The sequence below is a fragment of the Protopterus annectens genome, chromosome 3.part0 (assembly GCF_019279795.1).
Source record: "Protopterus annectens isolate FY-2018-M chromosome 3.part0, PAN1.0, whole genome shotgun sequence".
Taxonomy (NCBI): domain Eukaryota; kingdom Metazoa; phylum Chordata; order Ceratodontiformes; family Protopteridae; genus Protopterus; species Protopterus annectens.
In genome coordinates, this window is record NC_056731.1 from 1,130,997,374 (window position 1) to 1,131,019,212 (window position 21,839).

General features: G+C 38.2%; 1 protein-coding gene across 1 annotated transcript in view; it reads left to right on the plus strand.

Annotated features, from left to right (window-relative positions):
- Positions 1–21,839, plus strand: part of TMEM241 (transmembrane protein 241) — a 453,749-nt gene that overhangs the window by 431,325 nt on the left and 585 nt on the right. The window contains exon 7 of the mRNA XM_044065763.1: positions 21,712–21,763. Within this exon, the coding sequence (XP_043921698.1) occupies positions 21,712–21,763 (52 nt within the window). The remainder of the gene's footprint in view (positions 1–21,711; positions 21,764–21,839) is intronic.

Consider the following 21,839-nt stretch of genomic DNA (forward strand, 5'->3'; position numbering starts at 1 on the left):
ACTAAAGGCTCACTCTCTTGATCCTCAAGCCATACATTGGTTTAGATCTTATCTTGAAAATAGACAGCAAGCAGTACTTTGGCATAACAATCTGTCTTCACTACTTCCAGTAAATTTTGGAGTACCCCAGGGCTCTATCCTAAGCATAGCCGGCCTTAGGCATAGACCAACTAGGCGGTCGCCTAGGGCGCCACTCTAGCAGGGGCACTTTTTCAGTGTTTATTTAATGCAGGTAGACCAGGGTAGGGACACTGGGTGGTGTGGTGGGGGGCGTCGTGGAGACCTTTTGCCTAGGGCACCAGTTGACCTAAGGCCACTCCTGATCCTAAGTCCCCTACTCTTCTCCTTATTTATTAACAACTTACATATAAACATACCTCAAGCCACCTGCATTCAATATGCAGACAACTCCACCTTAATATGTACAGCCAAGGATATATCCTCTCTCCACTCCCTCACCCAAACTGTTTTTCAGAATGTTGAAAACTGGTTTATGCAACACTGCCTCCTCCTAAATCCTAAAAAAACAAAACTACAGCTTTTTACTCCTACTCATAAATCATCCATTCCTTTCTTCTCTATAACCTCTAACAATGGTACCAACATTTTCCCAGATACTACAACCCGCCTACTAGGTGTAACTATTGATAATCGCCTCAACTATGATGAACACATAAACTCCACTATAAAGTCTGTTAACAGAAAACTTGGCACCCTCTATAGAATAAAACCCTTCCTCACCCCTTCTGCAAGGAAAGCAATTGCTCAGACCCACCTCATTTCCACCCTTTTCTATGCCTCTGTCATATATACCAACCTATCCAAAAACAACCTCTCTAAACTCTCCACCTGTTATAATAGCATAGCTAGATTCATCACAAGTTCCCCCTTTAAAACTCACCACTGCCTTAACCTCAAACAACTTGGATGGCTAGAACTGCAAAACCATATACTCTTTCAACAATTACTTATTACGCAAAAGATTCTATACCACCCTAACAGCACCCCTATCCTGACTAATCTAATTACTCCTTATACTAATCTAGCTACACTACGCTCTGCTAAGAAGCTTCTAGTTTTATCAAATAAAGCTAACAACAAAGCCGGGGATTCACGTTTCTCAAACACTGCAGGAAAATTCTGGAATCAGCTTCCTGCTGAATTATCTACCATCGCTTCTACTTCTCTTTTTAATAAACATCTTAAAGAACATCTGAAAACTCACTGGCTTTGTCCATGTACTAACCCTCACTGACATCTTTTTTTTTCACTTTATATTCTTAACCCTATCCCTACTCCTGTAACCTTTGCCTTCAAATCTACTTACAACTCCTACTCTGTAATATGAGAATAACATATATATTATTTCCCTTATCTAAGACTTGCTCATACCTTCTAGTGTGATTTGTAAAATTGTTTAGTTTAATTTTTGTAGAATTGTTTAGTTTAAATTTTGTAGAATTGTTTAGTTTAATTCTTACTAAAATTATTTAATATACAAATTTATTATTATAACTGTTCAGTAGACCAATACTACCTCTGTATTGTGATTCTTACTGGTTCTGAACATTGTTAACTTTGTCATTATTCGTGTTTGGAGCTTTTCTCCCTGGGCCTCTACTGAAAATGGACATATATCCAGCTAGACTAGCCCGGTCAACAAATGTAAAATAATAATAAATAAAATAATAATAATGTTTTTCCTGAAATTTACATTTTTTCTGTGTAATTTGCTGTTACTCTTTTCTAAAGATCCCACTTCTAGTACTTTTATCTCTGTTGAAATATTCACTATTTCAGGTACAGTTGGTTTAAACATTGATTTCCATTGTTAATTGCTTTTTTGACTGTCACTAGAATTAAACTTAACAAGGCCTTACTGTGTCTAGACATTTCAGATCCTTTATCTCAGATCAAGAAAATCATTTCCTTAGACCAATTTTCTCAACCAATGTTTCTGACAGAGTACTCTGTAGAGAATTTTAAAAGTCTGCCAACTCATTGCACTCCCAAAACATATGCTCCTAGCTATCTCTTTCTTCCCAATCACACATCCATCATTTGCCATCTACCTCATGAAAAATTGTTTTGCGTCTGCTTGGGTTATAAAAAACATTTGCAACACTTCCAAGCAACAATTCTAAATCTTCTAGACTTTGTTGCATATTCATGGGTCATACACATTTCCTCCCATTGTTTTCTTGTGAATTGTTAGCTAATGTCTCTTCCAAGCATCTCTAACCTCCTTTGATTGATTCCTATTGTTATTGTGCAATATTTTAAAATCCCTACTAATTATACCACTTTAACAGCAGCTTCTGTTCTAGATTCGACTAACAATTCTACCACAGCAGGTGTTTCACTTAGGATTCCCCTATCCCTTTCTCTTTGCCTGTACTGTGATATCGATTCCTGGCAGGGAAGGTGACAATACTGTAGTTGAGGGGCTCACCAGATGCGCAGTAGCAAGCCCCACCCAAAACCCACCCATTCATGAATATGCATTCCCTCCGAATGTACAACCTAAGAAAAAGTGAACTGACATGTTAATACGACAGTATATATAACAGTAAACTGTTACCAACATCTGTAATTAACAAGTTTTATTTCACTATAATCTGCAGTTAACAAGTTTTATATTATAATTATTATTATACTATAATCAGCAAAGAAATTAAACCGTGAAAACAAATGTCATCAGGATTTTTACTATGTTAGCATTATAGTTCTCTTTATCAGAGTCGGAATGTGATGGTTTAGTGTCCCAATTAATGTCCAAACGGACTCTTTTTGTTGCTGATGTCACAGCTGACTCTTCCTCAGTGTCATTGGCAGGAGCTTTACTAAGAACAGCTTCTTGGAATTCGCGTACGTGATTCAGCAAGTTAACAAATAAAGTATCAAAGTCATTGCCATATCTGCTCCTCCACATAAACTCATCCAGGTAACTAGGCACCATGTGCGGATGGGTGTGCCATTCATGCCCTTAAAGTGTCACTTATGTTTGTGTACATTTAATATTTTACTGTTATGTATGCACGAGCAAATTAAATATGCAGACTGGGTTGTCACTCAATTGCTTCTGTGCGAAAGAAACTGGTGAGGCCCTCAACTACAGTATTGCCGGGAAGGCAGTCTATAGCTTGCAGTTCAAATGTCTTCTTAGCCGCTTCCCATTCTTTTACCTTTCCCTTTCTAGTTATTTGCTCACAGTACATTGGTTACTTTGGCATTTTCCCCAGTAACTTGTTACCCATTCTGTGCTCCCCAGTTGCAGTCATCCCTATCTGCAGAATCTCCTTTCTCCATTCTCATGTTGGCTTAGTTCTTAGAATACTTTTTGGTACTTTAAGAATATAATATTCTGTTTGGCTGTTATTCTCTTAAGGATTTGCATCCAAAATCCCTCTCTTGCTCCTTATTTCTTGAATTTCCACACTGCTTCATCATCACCCCTTTCTACTGTGAATTAAAACTTTCTGCTTGTGTTATGTATATGAGCCTTAACTGTGTAATTATAAAATATCCCTTCAAATCAGGTAATCCCAAACCACCTTATTCTGTTGGAAGGATCATCTTATCCCACTTGGTTTGCCCGCTTCTCCTCTCAAATAAAATCCTTTAACTCTCTGTTAATTACTTTCCACAACTTCTCTGGGCGATAAAAATATGACTGGCCTGTGTATAAAGCTTAAGGGACTAAAAACATCTTCACTGCTTCTATCGTGCTATTTATAACCATAGAGAGGAGTTTCCACTTTCTCAATTTTTATATTATCTTTTCTTTAGTTTCTTCCCACATATCCTTAGCTGCCAGTACAGTATCCTTTTAACCCATATTCCTCAATACTTCATTTTATTACAGGCCCATAAATATGGGTATTGCTGAACTGATTCATTTTGAATGCATAGTTTACAGCTATAGCCTTTATTTTATCTTCATTAACTTTATATCCTGAAAAGGCTTGAAACTGACTCAATGTTTCACATCACTAAGATGTAGTTTTCCAGTTTTATCAGGTATAATAGTATCGTCTGCAAATAAAGCCAATTTTTCTTGATTACAACACCAATTGCATATCCTTGGATTTCTGAGTCCTTTATTTTCTTTGCCAATGGCTGTAAATATAAAGCAAGTAAAGGCGAAATATGAAACCCCTGCCTGGTTCCTCTGTTCAAGCACATTGCCCTGCTCATAAAAACCCAGCTTACTCTGATGGTTTCTGTGCATCAAGATTCACTAGCAGTGGTGGTGGTATGGTATTTTCTTACATTCTGCTTCCTTTTGGATCATCATTGTTCTGTTAATGTTTTCAAATGTTTACCTTCCCTGCAAAAGATTGATTATACAGTACCCTTATCTTCTCTCCTCCTATCTTAACTGTTAGATGTTGAGCCTCATCTACCACTAACCTTGGCAAAATTAAGTCTTCCATAAATCTTTTATTTGTGCTGCTTTTTTATTTCCACATTTGTATGCTTGATATAAAAAAATCTTTAATATTTGTTATACTTCTATAGGATCTGTGGTTATTTTTCATATTATAGGCTTCCTGAGTTTGGCAACAGCTCTTTCTACTTTCTGTTCCCTAAGTCATTGTGCTAAGGTTTTTGTGCTCTGAAGTTAATATCAAAAATAGATGATTAACATCAATTTTTCTAAACTCATACAAATTATCAATACCGTCTCTTTATTTTATCTTTAGCACTCTGAATTTGTGCCTATTCTTGTTCTGTGAGAATCCTCTTAATCTACAGTACTTTAACTGTTGTCAGCCCTTCTAAGTAATTCCTATTAATGTCTTAACCGTAATTTTTTTTATTTCTAATTTCACATTTAAATTCCATTTTCATTTTATGCATAATCCATAATAACTCTCAAATAATTCTCACTCACCATTCCTTAAATTCCTGTCTTTTTAACAGGTAGGTGGGAAAGTGTCAGTGACTCATTTTTAGTACAGTATCCTGCATTTTTTTTATCTTGGTTTTTATTGGTCCATGATCTAAAATAGTTATTGAATGTGTGTCGAAGCTTGCATGATCTAAAATAAGTATTGGATGTGTGTCAAAGCTTTCAATTAAATATATATGTTACTGTGAAATATAATTTCTGTCTAGTCTAGCCCAGGTATTGTACCTTTGGGAATAATATGTAAATTGATCCTACTACTGAATTAGCATCTTCCATGCCAAATATTTTCATAAATTTCTTCAGAAATATACCCTCTTTTGTCATATTTCCCCATTTAGGTTCCCCTGTTACATCCTCACTATGACAAATCAAGTGGTAATTCCCACCTGTGAGTAATATCCCCAGCTGAAAGCCGATTATTTCTCCCAACATTTTCTTAAGCTCCATAATAGCAGTTTTTTTGTGAAATATAAATACATGCCAGCATAATCCTCCTTCCTTGCCAATAGCCCCTTAGTACCACATATCTACTATTTTTTGTTTTCCCCTTTCTCTATCACTACTAGAGCCCCTCTTGCAATTAGTATAATTACTCCCCTTTTTCTTTGTCCCTGATATTATGCTTATTACTCATCATGAAATTCTTTTTGCCAAATTCAAATGCTCATTTCTTTCCAAATGTGTCTCCTGCAGAATTGCTGTTTACACTCTGCATTTCTTAATATAATTCAGTACTCTTTCCTTTTTGTCTATACCTGTAAGGACATTGATGTTCCAAGATAATATGATACCATATCCTTTATGATAGAAAGCTATTGTTCCCACCTATTGTACATGTCAGTTAGTTTGAATGTGTATTTCCAACATTCATATTATATGCACACAATAATGTTTAGTGGGCTGATTTTTTATACAATTGTTTCTTCTCATCTCTATTTTTGAACCTATGTCACATTTTTGTTTGAAAAACCTCAAACAAAAGCTAAACACATTTTCAAAATACCCCATTGTCATATTAACTTAGAATTCACCTACAAAACTATGTACATCTTAAAAAAATAAAGTTTATCCTTCCACATAGGAACAATTGCCCCAAAATGGTAGCTGCATCCACAGGCATTGCCTAACCTAATTAAGGTTATCCATGCCAAAGTGCATGCTACAGCTTGTGTTCCCACTTTAACTGTTTGCTTTCTGTTCTTTTCTTATCAGTGTTCCCCTCCCATGTATGAAAACCAGCTTGAATGTTTTCTGAAAAAGATTAAATTTAATTGCCAAGAAAAAGTGCACTCTGGCTTTCTTTAAATAAAATTAAACAGTGCAATGTTCTATTAAATACATTAATGTATTAAGGCTACTTTCTCTTATTCACTTCCTATAATTTCACATTGTATTTTTCACTGAACTGCTTACTACTATGCCTTTTAAATTTTGCATTTCCCACAGCAAAGAATGCTCAAAACTTTCAAGCTTAATTGCTTGCCCCTGCAGACAGCTCCTCTCCAAGTAAACAATTCAGCATTGAATTGCTTTAAATTTCACTCGGATCAGAATATACTACTACCTTCATCTGTAGACTTTGTTACTCCTATTGAACATTTCCTAATGGAAAAAACAAGCCAGTATTTTTGCAGATGTAAGAAACTTGCCATTTTTCTTGGTTTTCATTATTTTTATCTTATTTTTTAAAGTCTTCTTGCTTACAAAGACACTTGTTTATAGCTTAAGCCAAGGACATTCACCCTTGTAAAAATAAGAGAAATATCTTAATTCTACAACTTTTACACCCCCACACCACCTTAGTAGCCTAAGATCACATCATATTAATATTATAACTGCTTTTGTCCACCCCTTATTCTCATGTTATATTGTAAAGCATATATTTTATACAACTTAAAATGTACTTGTTCACTGTAATATCCTTAACGTACAAATGTCATTGAAGAGGATTCTCCACATTTAAAGTACCCCTGACTACCCACTACACAAAACTGCTTTACTGTATATAAAGTGTTTATAATATGTAATGTTTTATACAGATGTTAATAAGAACAAAAATAGTTTTACGTAGTCATTTTTTTCTTTTAGTGTCCTTTCAAACATCGACATAAAGTTATGTATATGCTTTACAGTCCACCCACAAGTTTAACAAAGTGAACTAAAGACCAGCCTTTCTTAGCCACCTTTCCTTGCAAATACATATTCCACAAATGTGATTGATGCTTAAAGTCTCCCATTTATTCAGTAATTTCAGAGCTGCTGGTCTTCTTCCTGTTCAGCTCACACCACCGGACTCTAGTTAAAGTCCAAGGCACTCTTGATTCTTCTAGTCAACTCCTGTCCTTTTTTCTGTCTTCAAGCATTTTCATTAGGTATTTGGAAAAGGTTTCACCGGCAATATCTCTGTTTGCGATTAATTATCAGAAAGAGGAGAGGCTGGATTCTGCCTTTCTGAGCTGGGAATTTCTGGTCACAGGTTTATTGTGCCTGCTTATTTGAACTGTTTCTTTCTGAAATTAATGCACCTTGTTGCTGTAGCATAGATCAGATTCAGACCTGCTGAATCTAGCTTTGTTTCTATAACTTGAGCACTAATCCAGGCCATCTATTTTTTTTTGAGAAGGTTCCCCTGCACCCTAGTAGCAGGAGTGTGCAGTTAGAACTTGTCTGATTGAAGACTGTTGGAACAGGGCTCAGATTTGAGCTTTTTTCTGGTTAATTGGGTAACTTGTTTATATCAGTTTGTTTGTTTTCTATTCTTTTATATATCTAAAAAAATTGCACTTTATTCATCTGCTTTTACTGTATTTGTGTTTCTTCCTACATTATTACTAGGGACATTACTACAACTCTAATCTGAGATATATAACAATAAGTATCCTTTTCTGTGCATTTAAAGTGCTTTTTTTATTGTATCTACTTTATTTTCTGAAAGAAAAAAAAAATATATATATATATATATATATATATATATATATATATATATATATATATATATATATATATATATATATACTTGTTTCCCACCTTTCTAAGCTAGTATAGTCCAGTTTTCAGGTTAGTGCTGAATTCAGGGCTGTGTTACAAATCTCTGTGTTTGCCCATACCTTAATTGGATAGAATGAAGTTTCTGTGTTCACCTGTGAGAGAGGGGAGCTTTGAGCAGCCTGTCTGTCCCTGGAGGAGTGGTTTCAGCCCAGAAATTAGTAGCTTATTGGCCATTTTGGGCTAATTTCTATCTCTTTCATTTCCCTGCTATAAAAACCGCATTTGCTTGGTTTTGCGTGCTGGGTTGTGCCGGTTAGCTAGGGTATAACTATTCCCAGCTCCACAAAGTCTCCTCTTCAATTTTTCCCGTGGAGCTAGACAAACTTTAAACTTAAACACTCAAGCCATTCATTTCTCAGCCCGGCACTTGCTCAAAACCCATAACAAGCACTTATAAACCCTAGCACTAGACCCCACCCTATACTGCACAGAAGGACAAGGCTGTCTATTCGACCTTACCAGCCATTCAGTAAAACAGTTCACTGTACCTATCCAGGCATGTCCAAAGGGCAGTTTCAGGTGTACTCTCTAGTCCAACTGGTGAATCTGGGCATTTTGAAGCAATGTTACAACTGCCTCATGTACACAGACAACCTTCTCCTCCTACCACCAAACACTAATACATGCGAGAGATGCAATTATACAGCCAAACTGGAGGCTAAGCTCTCTCAACCCAAGACTGTATCAGACAGTCAAGAAGAGAAGGGAAATATTTGCATCACACCACCAGTCTCACATAGACCCATTAAACCAGCACCGGCAAAAAACACACATAAATACACGAAAACATACTCGGAGGCTCTAAATAAAAATCTGCAAAAGCAACAGATTCCTCCAAAGCAGACATCCAAGCAACCTCCACCCTCCAACACAAACCATGAAACATATACTTCACAAAACCAGTGTGCCACGCAATCACAGCCCTCAAGGCAAAATAACATACCTAACATACTAGTAATAGGTGACTCTATAGTCAGTCACACTGACATCCCACTCACTAGGCTGACTAAGGAGAAGGTTACTGTTAGCTGCCTGTCAGGTGCCAGGATCCGCCACATAGCACAAGCACTCAGGTCACTCTAGAACATGTGCAAATACGACTCTGTCATTGTCCATGTTTATGTGAATGACCTGAGCCGTACCTCCCTGGACTACATGAAAAGAAACATTGAAGAGCTCTCTGATCACATAGCCCAGGCCGGTATGACCCTGACTAGCATCCTGCCATCACCAAGAATGATACCACGGTATAAAGAAAAAAAATATCAGTTTCAACAATTGGCTAAGTTTCTGGTGTCATTCCGGTGTCTGTCCACCTAGGATGACATGCTCGACAAGCCATGCTGCTTCGAGACAGCTTGCACCTGTCACCCTTAGGCTTTCAAGTACTGGCCAAGGCTCTTGCCACCCCCATAGTGCCTTTTGTAGGCAAGGCTCAAAAGACAAAAACCCACTAATAGCACAAATAACAAAAAACTGAGGGTAATGCTACTCGGTGCCAGAAGTCAAAACCTCAAAACGCACGCACTCAAGGCACTCCTCAGTATGGAGAAAATCGATATATGTGCAGTAACAGAAACCTGGTTTAAGGCTCCAGAGAGCACCCCAGCACTACAAGGCTACAACTCATTCTATACATTTCGACCACAGAACCCAGACCGAAATACAAAAGGTGGGGGTCTATCCATATTCATCAAGGATACCCACACTTTTTATTTTATTTTGTTTAACATTTGTTGACCGGGAAAGTCCGACTAGGTTCCACAGATCCTGTTTTCAGTGGAGGCCTGGGGAGAAATGCTCCAGAAGCATGTCTTTAGAATGTGGGAGGAAACCGGAGTACCCGGAGAAAACCCACGCAAATGCAGGGAGAACATGCAAACTCCACACAGAAGGCACCCAGCCGAGAATCGAACCGGAGAACCTCTTGCTGTGAGGCGACAGCATTAACCGCTGCACCACTGCACCGCCTGGGTTAGTGGCACAGCATGATGCTTCAGAGATCATTCACGTGCAACTAACAATGGGCAAAACTGCAATTCATATTGTAGCTTGCTACAGATCACCCACCATGTCCCAGGACCCCCATTCTGCGTTTCTGGAAACACTGGGAAACATAAAGGTCCTACCAAACACCCTAATATTGGGTGATTTCAATTACCCAGACATGAACTGGAAGAACTACTCAAGTACTAACTCCCTTGCCCAACATTTCCTAGAATGTATAAACTCAAATGTCCTGGATCAACTGGTCAACACTCTCACCAGAAGTGACAACATATTGGACCTGGTCATCACCAACATGGGCGACTGGTGTTCCACACCGGTGGCCAACCCCTCACTGGTTAGATCTGACTATAAACTAATCACTCTGGATATCCACATTCCGCCCCCAGTCAAAGAAACCACCGTGAAAAACTTTTCAAAAGCAAACTTCACGTTACTTAAGACTGAGGTGGAAAGTCTCAAAGCCGCCCCTGCTAAAGGATAACACTGCCCAAACTGCAAAATCCTTTACTAATGAATTCTACGGGCACCTATAAGAATGCATGGATCATGCTATCTCAAGCAAAACCAAGACTTACTCCAAGGAAAGGAAACCAGTCTGGTGGACCCCTGCCATAAACAAGTTATACAATAGAAGGAGGAAACTAGCAAGGAAAAGAGTAAAATCCCAAGAAGGGAAGACATCCCTGATCAGTATCAGCAAGAAACTACGATCCCTCATAAAATCATCCAAGGCCAAGGTGAGCTTCAAAAGAAAAATTGTAAGAACTCCATGTAGAACACAAGGCATTCTTTAGCTATGTCAAGAATCTAAGTGGCAATTCTCCGATCTGCTTGGAGTTATTGCAGAATGGCACGAAATACACTGAACCAACCGATATCGCCAACATCCTGGCAGACAAGTTCAGTGCAAACTTCACCCCCAAAAGGGCCCATATCCATACCAGAAGAATGTAGTGCCCCTGAAATCACAGACACTCAGGTTAAAACAACCCTCTCCAAAGCCAAAAAACACAGTATCAATGGGACCGGACAGTGTCACAGGCTGCGTCCTACATGAGCTCAAAGATGAACTAACCCCTCACCTAAAGGCACTGTTCAAACTCAGCCTCTCCACAGGCTACGTGCCCATAGAGTGGCACACAGCAACATTTATTCCACTCCACAAAGGTAGAGCTACAACAGACCCCGGGAACTATCACCCTATAAGCCTGACTAGTTTGTTCTGCAAGGCTATGGAGCGCATCATCATGGATCTCATTAACAGAGACATTGGGAGCCTCCAAACACTGGACCCTACCCAGTTTGGCTTTGTTAAGGGCAGATTATGCCTCCTAAACCTGTGGATGTCTTTGAGACAGTTACCAAGGCTATAGACGAGGGAAAGATGGTCCACACAGCCTACCTAGACCTCGCAAAGGCCTTTGACACCATTCCCCATTCTGGTGGTATAGACAAGCTCACCAGCCTGAACATAAATCCCTACATCACGAGATGGGTTGCCCACTGGCTCACAGACAGAACCCACATGGTAAGAGATGCAGGAGCTAGGTTTGACTCTAAACCGTTTACAAGTGGCGTTCCCCAGGGCTCAGTCTTAGGACCCCTCCTGTTTGGCATATACTTCTCAGAGGTACAGGCAAGCATAGGAGGTCTATGGCTGACCAAGTTCGCAGATGACTGCAAATTAGGGGCTATAACTGACTCTCCGGCTGACACAGACATACTCCAAAAGGGTCTCACTGAGAAACCATGGCCTCAAGCTAAATGCCAAAAAGTGCATAGTCATCCCTGTTGGAAAAAACAAAGTACCCGCAAACTACCACATAGGTGGTAGCCTCCTAAATACAGAAGATGTAATAAGGGATCTGGGGAACCAGGTAGATAGTAATCTCTTTTTTGATAATCACATTGCCAAAGTGGTTAGAAAATCCTTCTATGTGGCCCACCTAATCACAAAAGGGTTTGCTTCCAGATCAAAAGAGGTCATTGTGCCCCACTACGCATCATTCATCAGACCCATCATAGAATACAATGCCCCATTTGGAATGTACCTTACAAGACACCTGCAACCACAAGACCACAGAAGTACCTCTCCAAGAGTATCACTAGCCTCTAACAGATGCCCTATGCAGCTCGACTGAAGAAACTCCAGCTGTACTCAGTTGCATACCACCTTCTCAGAGGTGATCTATGCCTGACATACAGGGCCTCACTAGACACCTGCAACAATGGGAGAGGCTGCAGAAGTACCTCACAAAGAGCATCCTAGGCCTTAAACACTTGTCCTATATGTACAGACTCAAAAAAATTCCAACTATTCTCTGTCTCATATCACCTACTTAGAGGCTATCTCTGCTTGACTTACAAAGCCATGTCTGACCCAGCTCTGTTAGAAATGCTACATCTAAAGAAATCCCAATTGCTCCACACCACACGCTCCAGAGACCTCATCCTCATTACCACAACCAACAGAACATGCTGGAGGGACAGGTTCATAACTCAGAAACTGCCCATGCTATGGAATAGACTTCCCATACATGTCAAGCAAAGCACCTCACTGGCCCTCTTCAAGCGAAATCTTGATGAGTGGATGGGAAATAGAAAAGTCATGTCGGGGATCACTCCAGTGGCTCTACTTGACAGAGGCACTAGTAACTAAGGTTGGGTGGCATTATACCAGGGTAATCCTATGGGCTAGGCTTGTAAAGGCTCCAGGACCATTAGCCTAGTACATACCTATGAACCTGTGAATCCTTTCTTTATGCCGAAAGTGTTGAATGAGTTGTCATTTAATCAATCTACTCATTTGGCCAGTTTTTCCCTTCTATTCAATCTGCTAGTGGGAAAGTGTTGCACATGTTGGATGTGTATAGGCAACTGGTTTTATTTAGATAAGATTGAGACTATTGGGAAATCTGATTAGCTCTTTGTTTCCTTTCATCCCAGGTCCATGGGATTAGCTGTATCCAAGCAGACCATTATTTCTTGGATTTCAAAAACTGTTTCTTTTTGTTATTGTTTTCATGGTAAGAGCCTTCCTTTCTCTGTAAAGGCTCATTCTACTAGAGCTGTGGCTTCTTCTGGTGCTTTTTCCAAGGGTTTAGATGGATTTAAGGACAACTGTTGGTTCCACTACTAGCTACCTGGACTTCTGTGCAAACTTTTACCAAGCACTACAAGTTGGATGGAATTTCCAGAGCTAGAGCTGGTTTTGCTAAGGCCATCCTTCATGGCTTCTTTGAGAGCTCTGCTGGTCCTTCCTCCTCCTAAGTTTCTTCCTAAGATTTGACACTCTCCCTAATGTTATGAATACTGCAACAGTGAAATGGAAGGGCATAGTGCAGTTGTGTAAAAAATCTTACTATAACGGTAGATGTCCTTCTCTTCATTGTTGTAGTATTCACTCCCTCCCTCTTCCACCTGGTCCATTTCTCTTCTGGATGTACTGGTTACCTCTTTGTTTTCCTTGGACTGGCATTCCTACTGGGACTTTCATTTCTGAGGATGGTACATCTGGACATTACCTTTATGCCCTACTGTACGCAAGGTGCATACATGTGATGTATGGCATACCTTAAAGCAACCTAAGACTTTGGTATACTGGCCGGACTTCAGGCTACCCTAGGCAAGGGAGTCCTAATGTTATGAATACTGCAAGAGTGAAGAGAAGGGCATCTACCATTATGGTAAGATTTTACACAGTTGTACTTTCTACCCTGTGAAATGGACTTGTTTTGGAATATGAACTTATGACAAAGTAGACCGAAGACTCATGGTCTCTTAAGCCCAGGCAAATGTAGCCAACCCTTACGCAACTGCACCTTCCATTGCCTCATCATTTCCCTGTTTTATTCCAACTAGCTGTAAATCCCCCCCCCCCCCACACACACACACACACACCTTTTACTTGCACTGGTACAAGTATCTGGAGCAATTTATTTGAGGGGTGTATCACCCTATATTTGAAGTATTATTATATCAAATTTAACTTGAACAGTTCCACCCATTTAAATGGCATCCATCTCCCATCCCAGAACATTGGGCACATCCAAATAATACTCCCCTTTCTCTTATTTCGCGTATGGTACATATACCAAGCTTTATACTCATACCTCATTCTACCATTTTTTTCACTGTTTTGGTAATTCTGCTTTAAATATTTTCTGCCAACTTATTTTATTTCCTTTGTATGGCCTCCAGAACTTTACACAGATACCAGATGCAGCTTTATCACTGTCCTCTGCAAGAGAACGTCGACCTTAAAGAATCTGTTTTTTTTTCTTTTACAATTACATAATGTTATTCAGCTTAGGAGTGTTAACCCCAAATTGTCTTCCTCTTGTTAGCACCATGCCCCAAGACTGTATGTCTACTTTCACTATAGACACCTTACCATACGTGATCCCTTTTACTGACTAAAATTTCTGTAGGAAGTAGTTTATTTCTTATGAAAAACCAAAGAAGGTGTCAAACCTGTTTGGATATTAAAGTGGGATGTGTGATACTCCATTATGTATCATATTTTGTTCTGTATTCTGTTAAATTACTCTCACCATTTTCTGAGCATAGTATTAACTACTTACGGGAATAAGATTAAAATAGACATAAGAAAACGGTCTCTTTAAATATGACCATTATTATCAAAACCTTTTGTAGGTACAGTTATTTTTTTATTTTTGTAGTCCATCCTATGTTCTTTGTGATACTGGCCCAGCACCCCATTTCCTGTCCATACCAGGTCAACCAGCTGTCCACTTATGCCTACCCCCTGATTTAATACAGTATTACTGGAGCTGGTGGGCTGGTTATGAAGCTAGGCATCTGGGTGCTTGGCACCTCTGTGCATCATTCCAGTTGGAGGATTTTTTTCTTTATGCACTACCTGCCCCCCTCCCTTCCTTGCAGATCTAATGGTAAGCAGTGGAGGCAGGCGTGTAGTAGAGGCATGTGGAATATCACCACTCTTCTTCATCAGCTTAGCCATGTCTCCATCATATATCCATCTTCAGACAAACCTACCAATGTGCCTTCCCCTGCCTCCACCAGAGATAGGCACAGTTGATGCCTGTAGCCCCCCCCCCCATGGTAATGCCCATCATCCCTGCTGCTCCATCAGTCACCCGGGCCACTAAACAAACCTCAATTACCTGGGTTACAGTCTAGGCTTTATCCCTCTACTCCACTGGAGTGTCTTTCTGTAAATACAGTTAATATTTTCTTAGTTTTTTTTTAATGTAAAAATATCAATTCAAATATACCCAGGTTTATTTTGGTAATATCCAGTTAAATCTGCATGGTTTTGTAACTCTCCAGAAAAATCATATTCTAAATTAATAGCTCCCAAAATCAAGCAGGTTAGGATTACCTAAATTCTACCATTATTAGTTATTAACAAAGTCATTCATATTGTTTAAGCTTATTGACTTTCTCAGCATTAATAAAGATCAGATACCATCGTGATTACATAAATTGTATGATTTACTTAAGATGAATAAAGACAAAAGTTCCACTAGGCATACAAATAAAATCAGAATAAAAAACACCACAGGAACCACCATTACTGGAATATAAAACCAACTTATTTAATAGCCACAACAACATTTATGCATTTTTATTTTCTTTAACAGTGCTAAACACTTCATCAGAACAGCGCTACTTCTTATTTTAATAATTGAAGTTAAGTTTGATAAATTATACTTTCATTCGGCAGTATGCAGAAAGATATGGAAATGATGTTAAGTCTAATCAAATATGAGAGTTTTTATGGACCTCATTACAAAGAAATATTCAGTTTATAGAGGTAAATAACTCCAATTCATTGTGTTTTAATGCTTATACAGCCTTACTGTACTTGCTTTTTATATCACTTTGTAAAGTGTGTCAAAACAAAGAAGCTTGTATGTTTACTGATTTTGATCTTGACAAGATGTCTATTTATTTATTTTTGCTACTATCCAAGGATCATAAACTCCTTCCCATTTAGCCAATTTATTCAGACAGCCATCAGGTAAGGATGTGCAGTGAACTGACTGTGGTGGACATCCTTGTCACTTTTACAAGGGGTATTTTTATGGTTTGGAGACGGTGGCATTGACAAAAAGGCAGGAGTCAGAGCTGGATGTGACAGAGTTAAAGATGTTAAGATTTGTACTGGTTGTGATGAGGGTGGACAGGATTAGGAATACATATGTTAGACGGTCAGCCCAGGTTGGACGGTTTGTAGACAAAGCCAGAGAGGCGAGATTACATTGGTTTGGACATGTGCTGAGGAGGGATGCTTGGTATATTGGGAAAAGGATGCTAAGGATGAAACTGCCAGGTAAGAGGAAAAGAGGAAGGCCTAAGTTAAGGTTTATGGATGTGGTGAGAGAAGACATGCAGGTGGTTGGTGTGATAGAGCAAGATGCAGAGGACAGGAAGAAATGGAAACAGATGATCCGCTGTGGCGACCCGTAACGGGAACAGCCGAAAGAAAAAGAAGATTTTCTCCAAATGGCACTACCCCTCCCATTGAATTATAAGTGGTGGTTTCTCTGGTTGCCACTGTGGAAATTGCACTGCCTAGTATGCCCTGAGTGTGTGCAGCCTAACCTCCTCCTCTGTACTTGGTTGTTCCAGTGCTGGAGCTTCTAACTGAGCCCCAGTTGCACTTACTAGCAGCTTCAACCAAAAAGCTCACATCATGGTTAATAACTGTTATTTACTGATTTTTTTCTTCTTACATTACATATAGAGTTATGATCATGTATCAGATCATAACTAGCTTATTATGTTTTCAGGACACAGAAGCCAAGAAACCCGCCTTGAGAGGTAAATCCTTACATTCATGTTGAGAAAATTTAATAAAGGGTTATGGTTGGTGACCTATTCATAATTCTTTGTAGTTTTCCCATTTTGGATTATAATTGTGGCACTGCATGCACTACAGAAAGTTCTTTTGACTTTGTTAGTATGATTTAGTGTCATTTATCATGGATATTTGTTAAAATGTTCCAAGAATGAATATGTGATAGACCTTTTCAATGTGGAATAAGACTTTTTAAGACTCAAATGAGAAATATTCTTTACAGTGACGTATAGTTGCTGAGGTATGCACCATATAGAAATGCTTGATCCTGTCAAGTTGTTAAAGTATTATGAAGTAATCAGGGATTTTTTTTTAATTACCTTTTAAGTAAATAAAAAGATACTTCTAACTAAAATATTATCCATTAGCAAGATATTTTTAGATATGTTATGCTTTTTTCAATACAGGGATTGAAAGAAAGTAATAGAGTTCTGCAATATATTATTTTCTAATTGATAAAGTGTTGTATTGGTACATTATAGTTAAATCCTGACATTTCAGAATTTACTTTTATGAATCTGATGAAAAAGTATATTATGGAGTCACAACTGACTTTTAAGTTTAAGAAAACCATTTGGAAATTGGAAATAATGATTTTCTTGTAATGAATGTTGAACTTTGTATATATTAAGTTTGTAGTATTTTGTTTAAACTAAATTTATTTCTGTTATTTAAAGTGTATGTTTTGTACTTAAAATATGTACTCTTTACTACTGTTTTATATTGTTTTTTTTTTCTAGTTTTCAAATGCCAATAAAATATTTTTTTTTCAAAAAATTAAGCTGTTGTACCTTATTGGATGCATCATATCAATACTTCAGCATTTTATGAGACTACTGCTGTTAAAATGAATGGAGCACTGATACATATCTCTAAACTGTCCAGATTTTTGTCTCATATTTTTGGTCTATTTCACATAAAATGTTGCTTTTTCTGACAAATTACTGATGACTGAAGTCACTAAATAATGACAGACATTTGAGATACAGACTTTATCTCCAGAAAATGCATGCAAACATGAAATCTATTATTCTAGCATTGTCTTAAGTTTAACAAAGCAATATTTAAGATATATCCCTATTTTGGGGCCTTTGTCCCCATGTTATTTTAAGCTTTGTCCAGATTTCTTATGCCAAAAGGTTTGAGGTATGCACTGATATGCTAATAGACTGCAGCAGAAAGAACAAAGCAATTGATTTCTGAAAAAAAGAGTGAAACAATATTTATTTGTTTGACATTTGTTTACGGGGATAATCCGAATGGGTCAAAAAGAAAACGTTTTTAGTGGAGACCCAGAGAGAAAAGCTCCAAATACAGACTCTAATATACAAATATGTAACAGTGAAAAGTAGTTACAGAATCATGTGAAAACAGATTACTCAGAATTTTTACAGCACAGGAAGCATGCATTGTAGATGCAATATAATACATATTTTGCAACATGCAATGAATATACAATATAGTGCATATTTTTCACTATAGCTTTAGGATAGGGGAACAGTGCCTTCTATGATACAGTCAGCATTATAAGTAAATTTTCTGAGATCAATTTTTAGTGCGGAAATGAGGTGCTAAACACTTTTTGTGAAACAGCATAGTAGTAAGAAAGAGAGGATTGTAATAAGTGGGAACATCAGAAGACTGATTGGTAATCTTAGGTAGTGTTGGTATAAAAGAGGAGGAGGTGAAAAAGTTAGAAGAGGATCTGTAAGAAGGATCGGGAAAAAAAAAGAAGAAAAAGTAGAGGTGATGTTAGCCAGGAGCAGAGCACGGACACAGCAAGAATTATTTCGATGTTGCTTAAGGGAAATTTTGAAAGCTGCTAGAGTAGGAATAATTCTGGTAGACAGCGGGAGCAAGTTCCATACTTTTGCAACTGAGTGAGAGTGTAGCTTCTGTCCTGGTGCCTGTTTTTTTTTTGAGGGCTTGGAGATAGTAAATAGTTTCTTATCTTCGGACATAAGGACTCTGTTAGGGTTGTAAGGTTTTACTATACTGTTCAGAGCTGGGCAGGCAAAGTGTTTATAGATCATATTGTGTGTTGTTAAGAGTTGGATGTAGAAAAGGTGATTAAGGAGTTCTAGCCAGTTTAGAATTTGTAATGGTATACAATGTGTGCTGGATTTTGAGTTGGTGGCAAACTTGGTGACTTTTTTGTAACACTGTTTCATTTTGGATCTAATGGAAATCTGTAAGTTAGGGAGAACAGAGACATGGTATAGTAAGGAGGGTAGAAGGAAAGTTTTAGCAAGAGTTATGTAGAAAGGGTCTTGGTTGATTGTTCAGGTAGTGTTTATTTCTGTAAATGATGCCAAGTTTCTGGTGAGTTTTTTTATATTTTGTTGGACATGGAGGTCAAACTTTAGTTGATTGTCTATGGTGACACCTAGTAGTTTAATGTGGTGGACTAGTTCAATAATAGTATTGTCTGCTGAGTGTATTTTGAATTGATTTGAGTCAATTGGGTGATTTTTCAGCGAAGGAGTTTGTTTTTTTGGTGGGTTAAGGAATGGTTGGCAGTTGGTGAGCCAGGATTCAAAGGCAGAAAATGTTTGTTGTGTGACAAAGACAAGTTGGTGTATTGTGGGAGAAGTGCAGACAATTGTGAAGTCATTTGCGTATTGCATAAGTGTTCCACTGGATGAGGTGGTGCACAGGCTATCTGTAAATATATTAAAGAGCAGGAGACCAAGGATGGAACCTTGTGAGACTCCAGTGGGGTTATGTAGAGAGGGCGAGATCTCATTTAACCATTTTACAATTTGTTTCCGATCATATAGATAGCTGTGGAACCATTGCAGGGTAGGAGGGGTAAAGTCTAAGTTGGAGACCTTGTCCAGGAGTAAGGAGTGAGATGCAGTGTTAAAAGCCTTTGAAATGTTGAGAAATACAGCAGATACAAAGCTGCCTGCATCTCTGGCCCTATTTTCAGATTCGGTAAAGTATAGGAGGGCTGTGGTTGTGTGGAGATTGTGTTGCGTGTATTTAAGTAGATTGTTTTGCAGCAAGTATTTTAAGTTGTTGATGAATACATTTTTGTAGTATTTTGGAGATGGGAGATTGCTATGGGTCAGAAGTTGGTCAACTCTGTGGAATTTCCTCCTTTGTGAATAGGAATGATATGGGACATTTTCAGATGCTTGGAACTAAAGATTCCGATATAGATCTGTTTATCAAGATACTGATGGGATATGCAATGGAGTCAGCAGCTAATATGATGTATTGAGGAGAGAAGCTGTCTGCAGAGGTGCAGCAGGGTTTAAGTTTTTGCAATAGTATTTTTATGAGGCTTGTGGGTATGGTTTGAAAAGAGAAAGTGAGGTATTGGAAAGGTTTTTCAGGCAGTTGTGGTGGAGAACTAAATGAAGGTGCACTGCAAAGAGTAGATGATGAGGTAGAGGAGAATGGGCTGAAGTTGGGGGTTTTAGAGATCAGGTCAGCTATGTATTGTATAAAGTGATAGTCTTTAGCTGTTTGAGAAGGAGGGCATTAAGTGAAGGGCAAAGGTCTTTTTGTGCCGGTGTTAAGTAGGGTTGAGATAGATGACCTGAATTTTTGGGTTATTTTTATGTTTGTTTTGTAGGTGGGTGTAGTATAATTGTATATCTTTGATAACCTGTTTTATTTTACTTGGTTCCATAGTTGTCTTTAGACTATTAGATCTACTTAATTTTTATTTTGCTTCCAGAGACCCCGAGCTGTATCCCTTTTTTTCATTAGATTTTTACATGCTTTGGTTAGCCAAGGAGCCGAGTTCTTTCTATTTTTTTTTAGTGTGTACTGGAGCTAGAGTGTTGAGTATATTTAGAAAACTGGTGTTGAAATAGTGCACAACTTCATCTAAAGGGAGATGTTTTAACGGTGCCCAATTTATTTTGTGAAGTAGTTCATTGAATTTTTCTTGAGTAAAATTAGTTAGGTTGTGGATGGATTTTAGAGTATATGTTTTTGGTTGAAGTGTGCCAGTAGAGGTAAAGTGTGCAGGATGTGACACAAGAATCCAGTCTAAAGTAGATTGTTGAGTGTGGTCTTTATTGTACCTAGTAGGGTTAATGAGTTGAAGGAAAACATAGAGGTTGATGCTATGAGTTGGTAATTGTGATGAGAGCGAATGCCAATCTATGTTAACATCTCCTAAGATAACAGTCTCATGCTTGATTGTCTGGGTGGTCCAGGATAGTGTTTCTTCTAGTATGGGTATGTTACGTCGTGGAGGAATGTAGAGAACAATGATGCAGATTTGTTTCATACTACTGAGATTTAGGAAGGATATGAGCATTTCAGCATTAGAAAAAGTGAGTATGTTGTTTATAAACGGTGTCATATTAAGGGTTTTGGGGTAAAGTAGAATTACGCCTCTATTTCTTATGTTGTCTGTCTAATCTAGCTATGGCATAGTTAGGAGGTAACACTTCAGAACTTTTGTGCTAGAATTTAGTCTGATATTTTTTTTTCCTTTGTAAAAGTTGTTTGGGAGATTTATTTTCCTTTTGTATACATATTGCCCCATACAGTACTGAAGAGAATGAACATTTAACAGTTATATTCAGTGTAGCTTAAGCATCTCATAGCTGTAGTGATAAATTTATCAAGTGTTCTGAAAACCTGCCTTTGCTGACTACAGCCTCTGAAAAACATGCTTTTTTCTGTTGCTGATTACCAGATGTCCATTACTGTTTGTGTTGCATGTTTAGTATGCACTGTGACTTCTTGTGAGGATTACATTATGATCTGTTGTATGTTAGAATAATTCTACCAGATGACAATAATTCTACCAGATGACCAGAAGACAGTCTTACCATTTTTAATAAATTTTTGTGAAATGCTAAATATTACAATACTCATAGACTACAGATATTGTAAACGTCGTATCTTCATTTTCATCCTGCAGCTTGTTGCTCCTGGTGATTGCAGCTACATGCCTGCCATATTATGATGCTCAGGTAAGATGTTATGCAGCTGGAGTTCACCACATTTGAGATGTTTGTAGCATGGACTCCTTTTACTTCAAATTCTAGC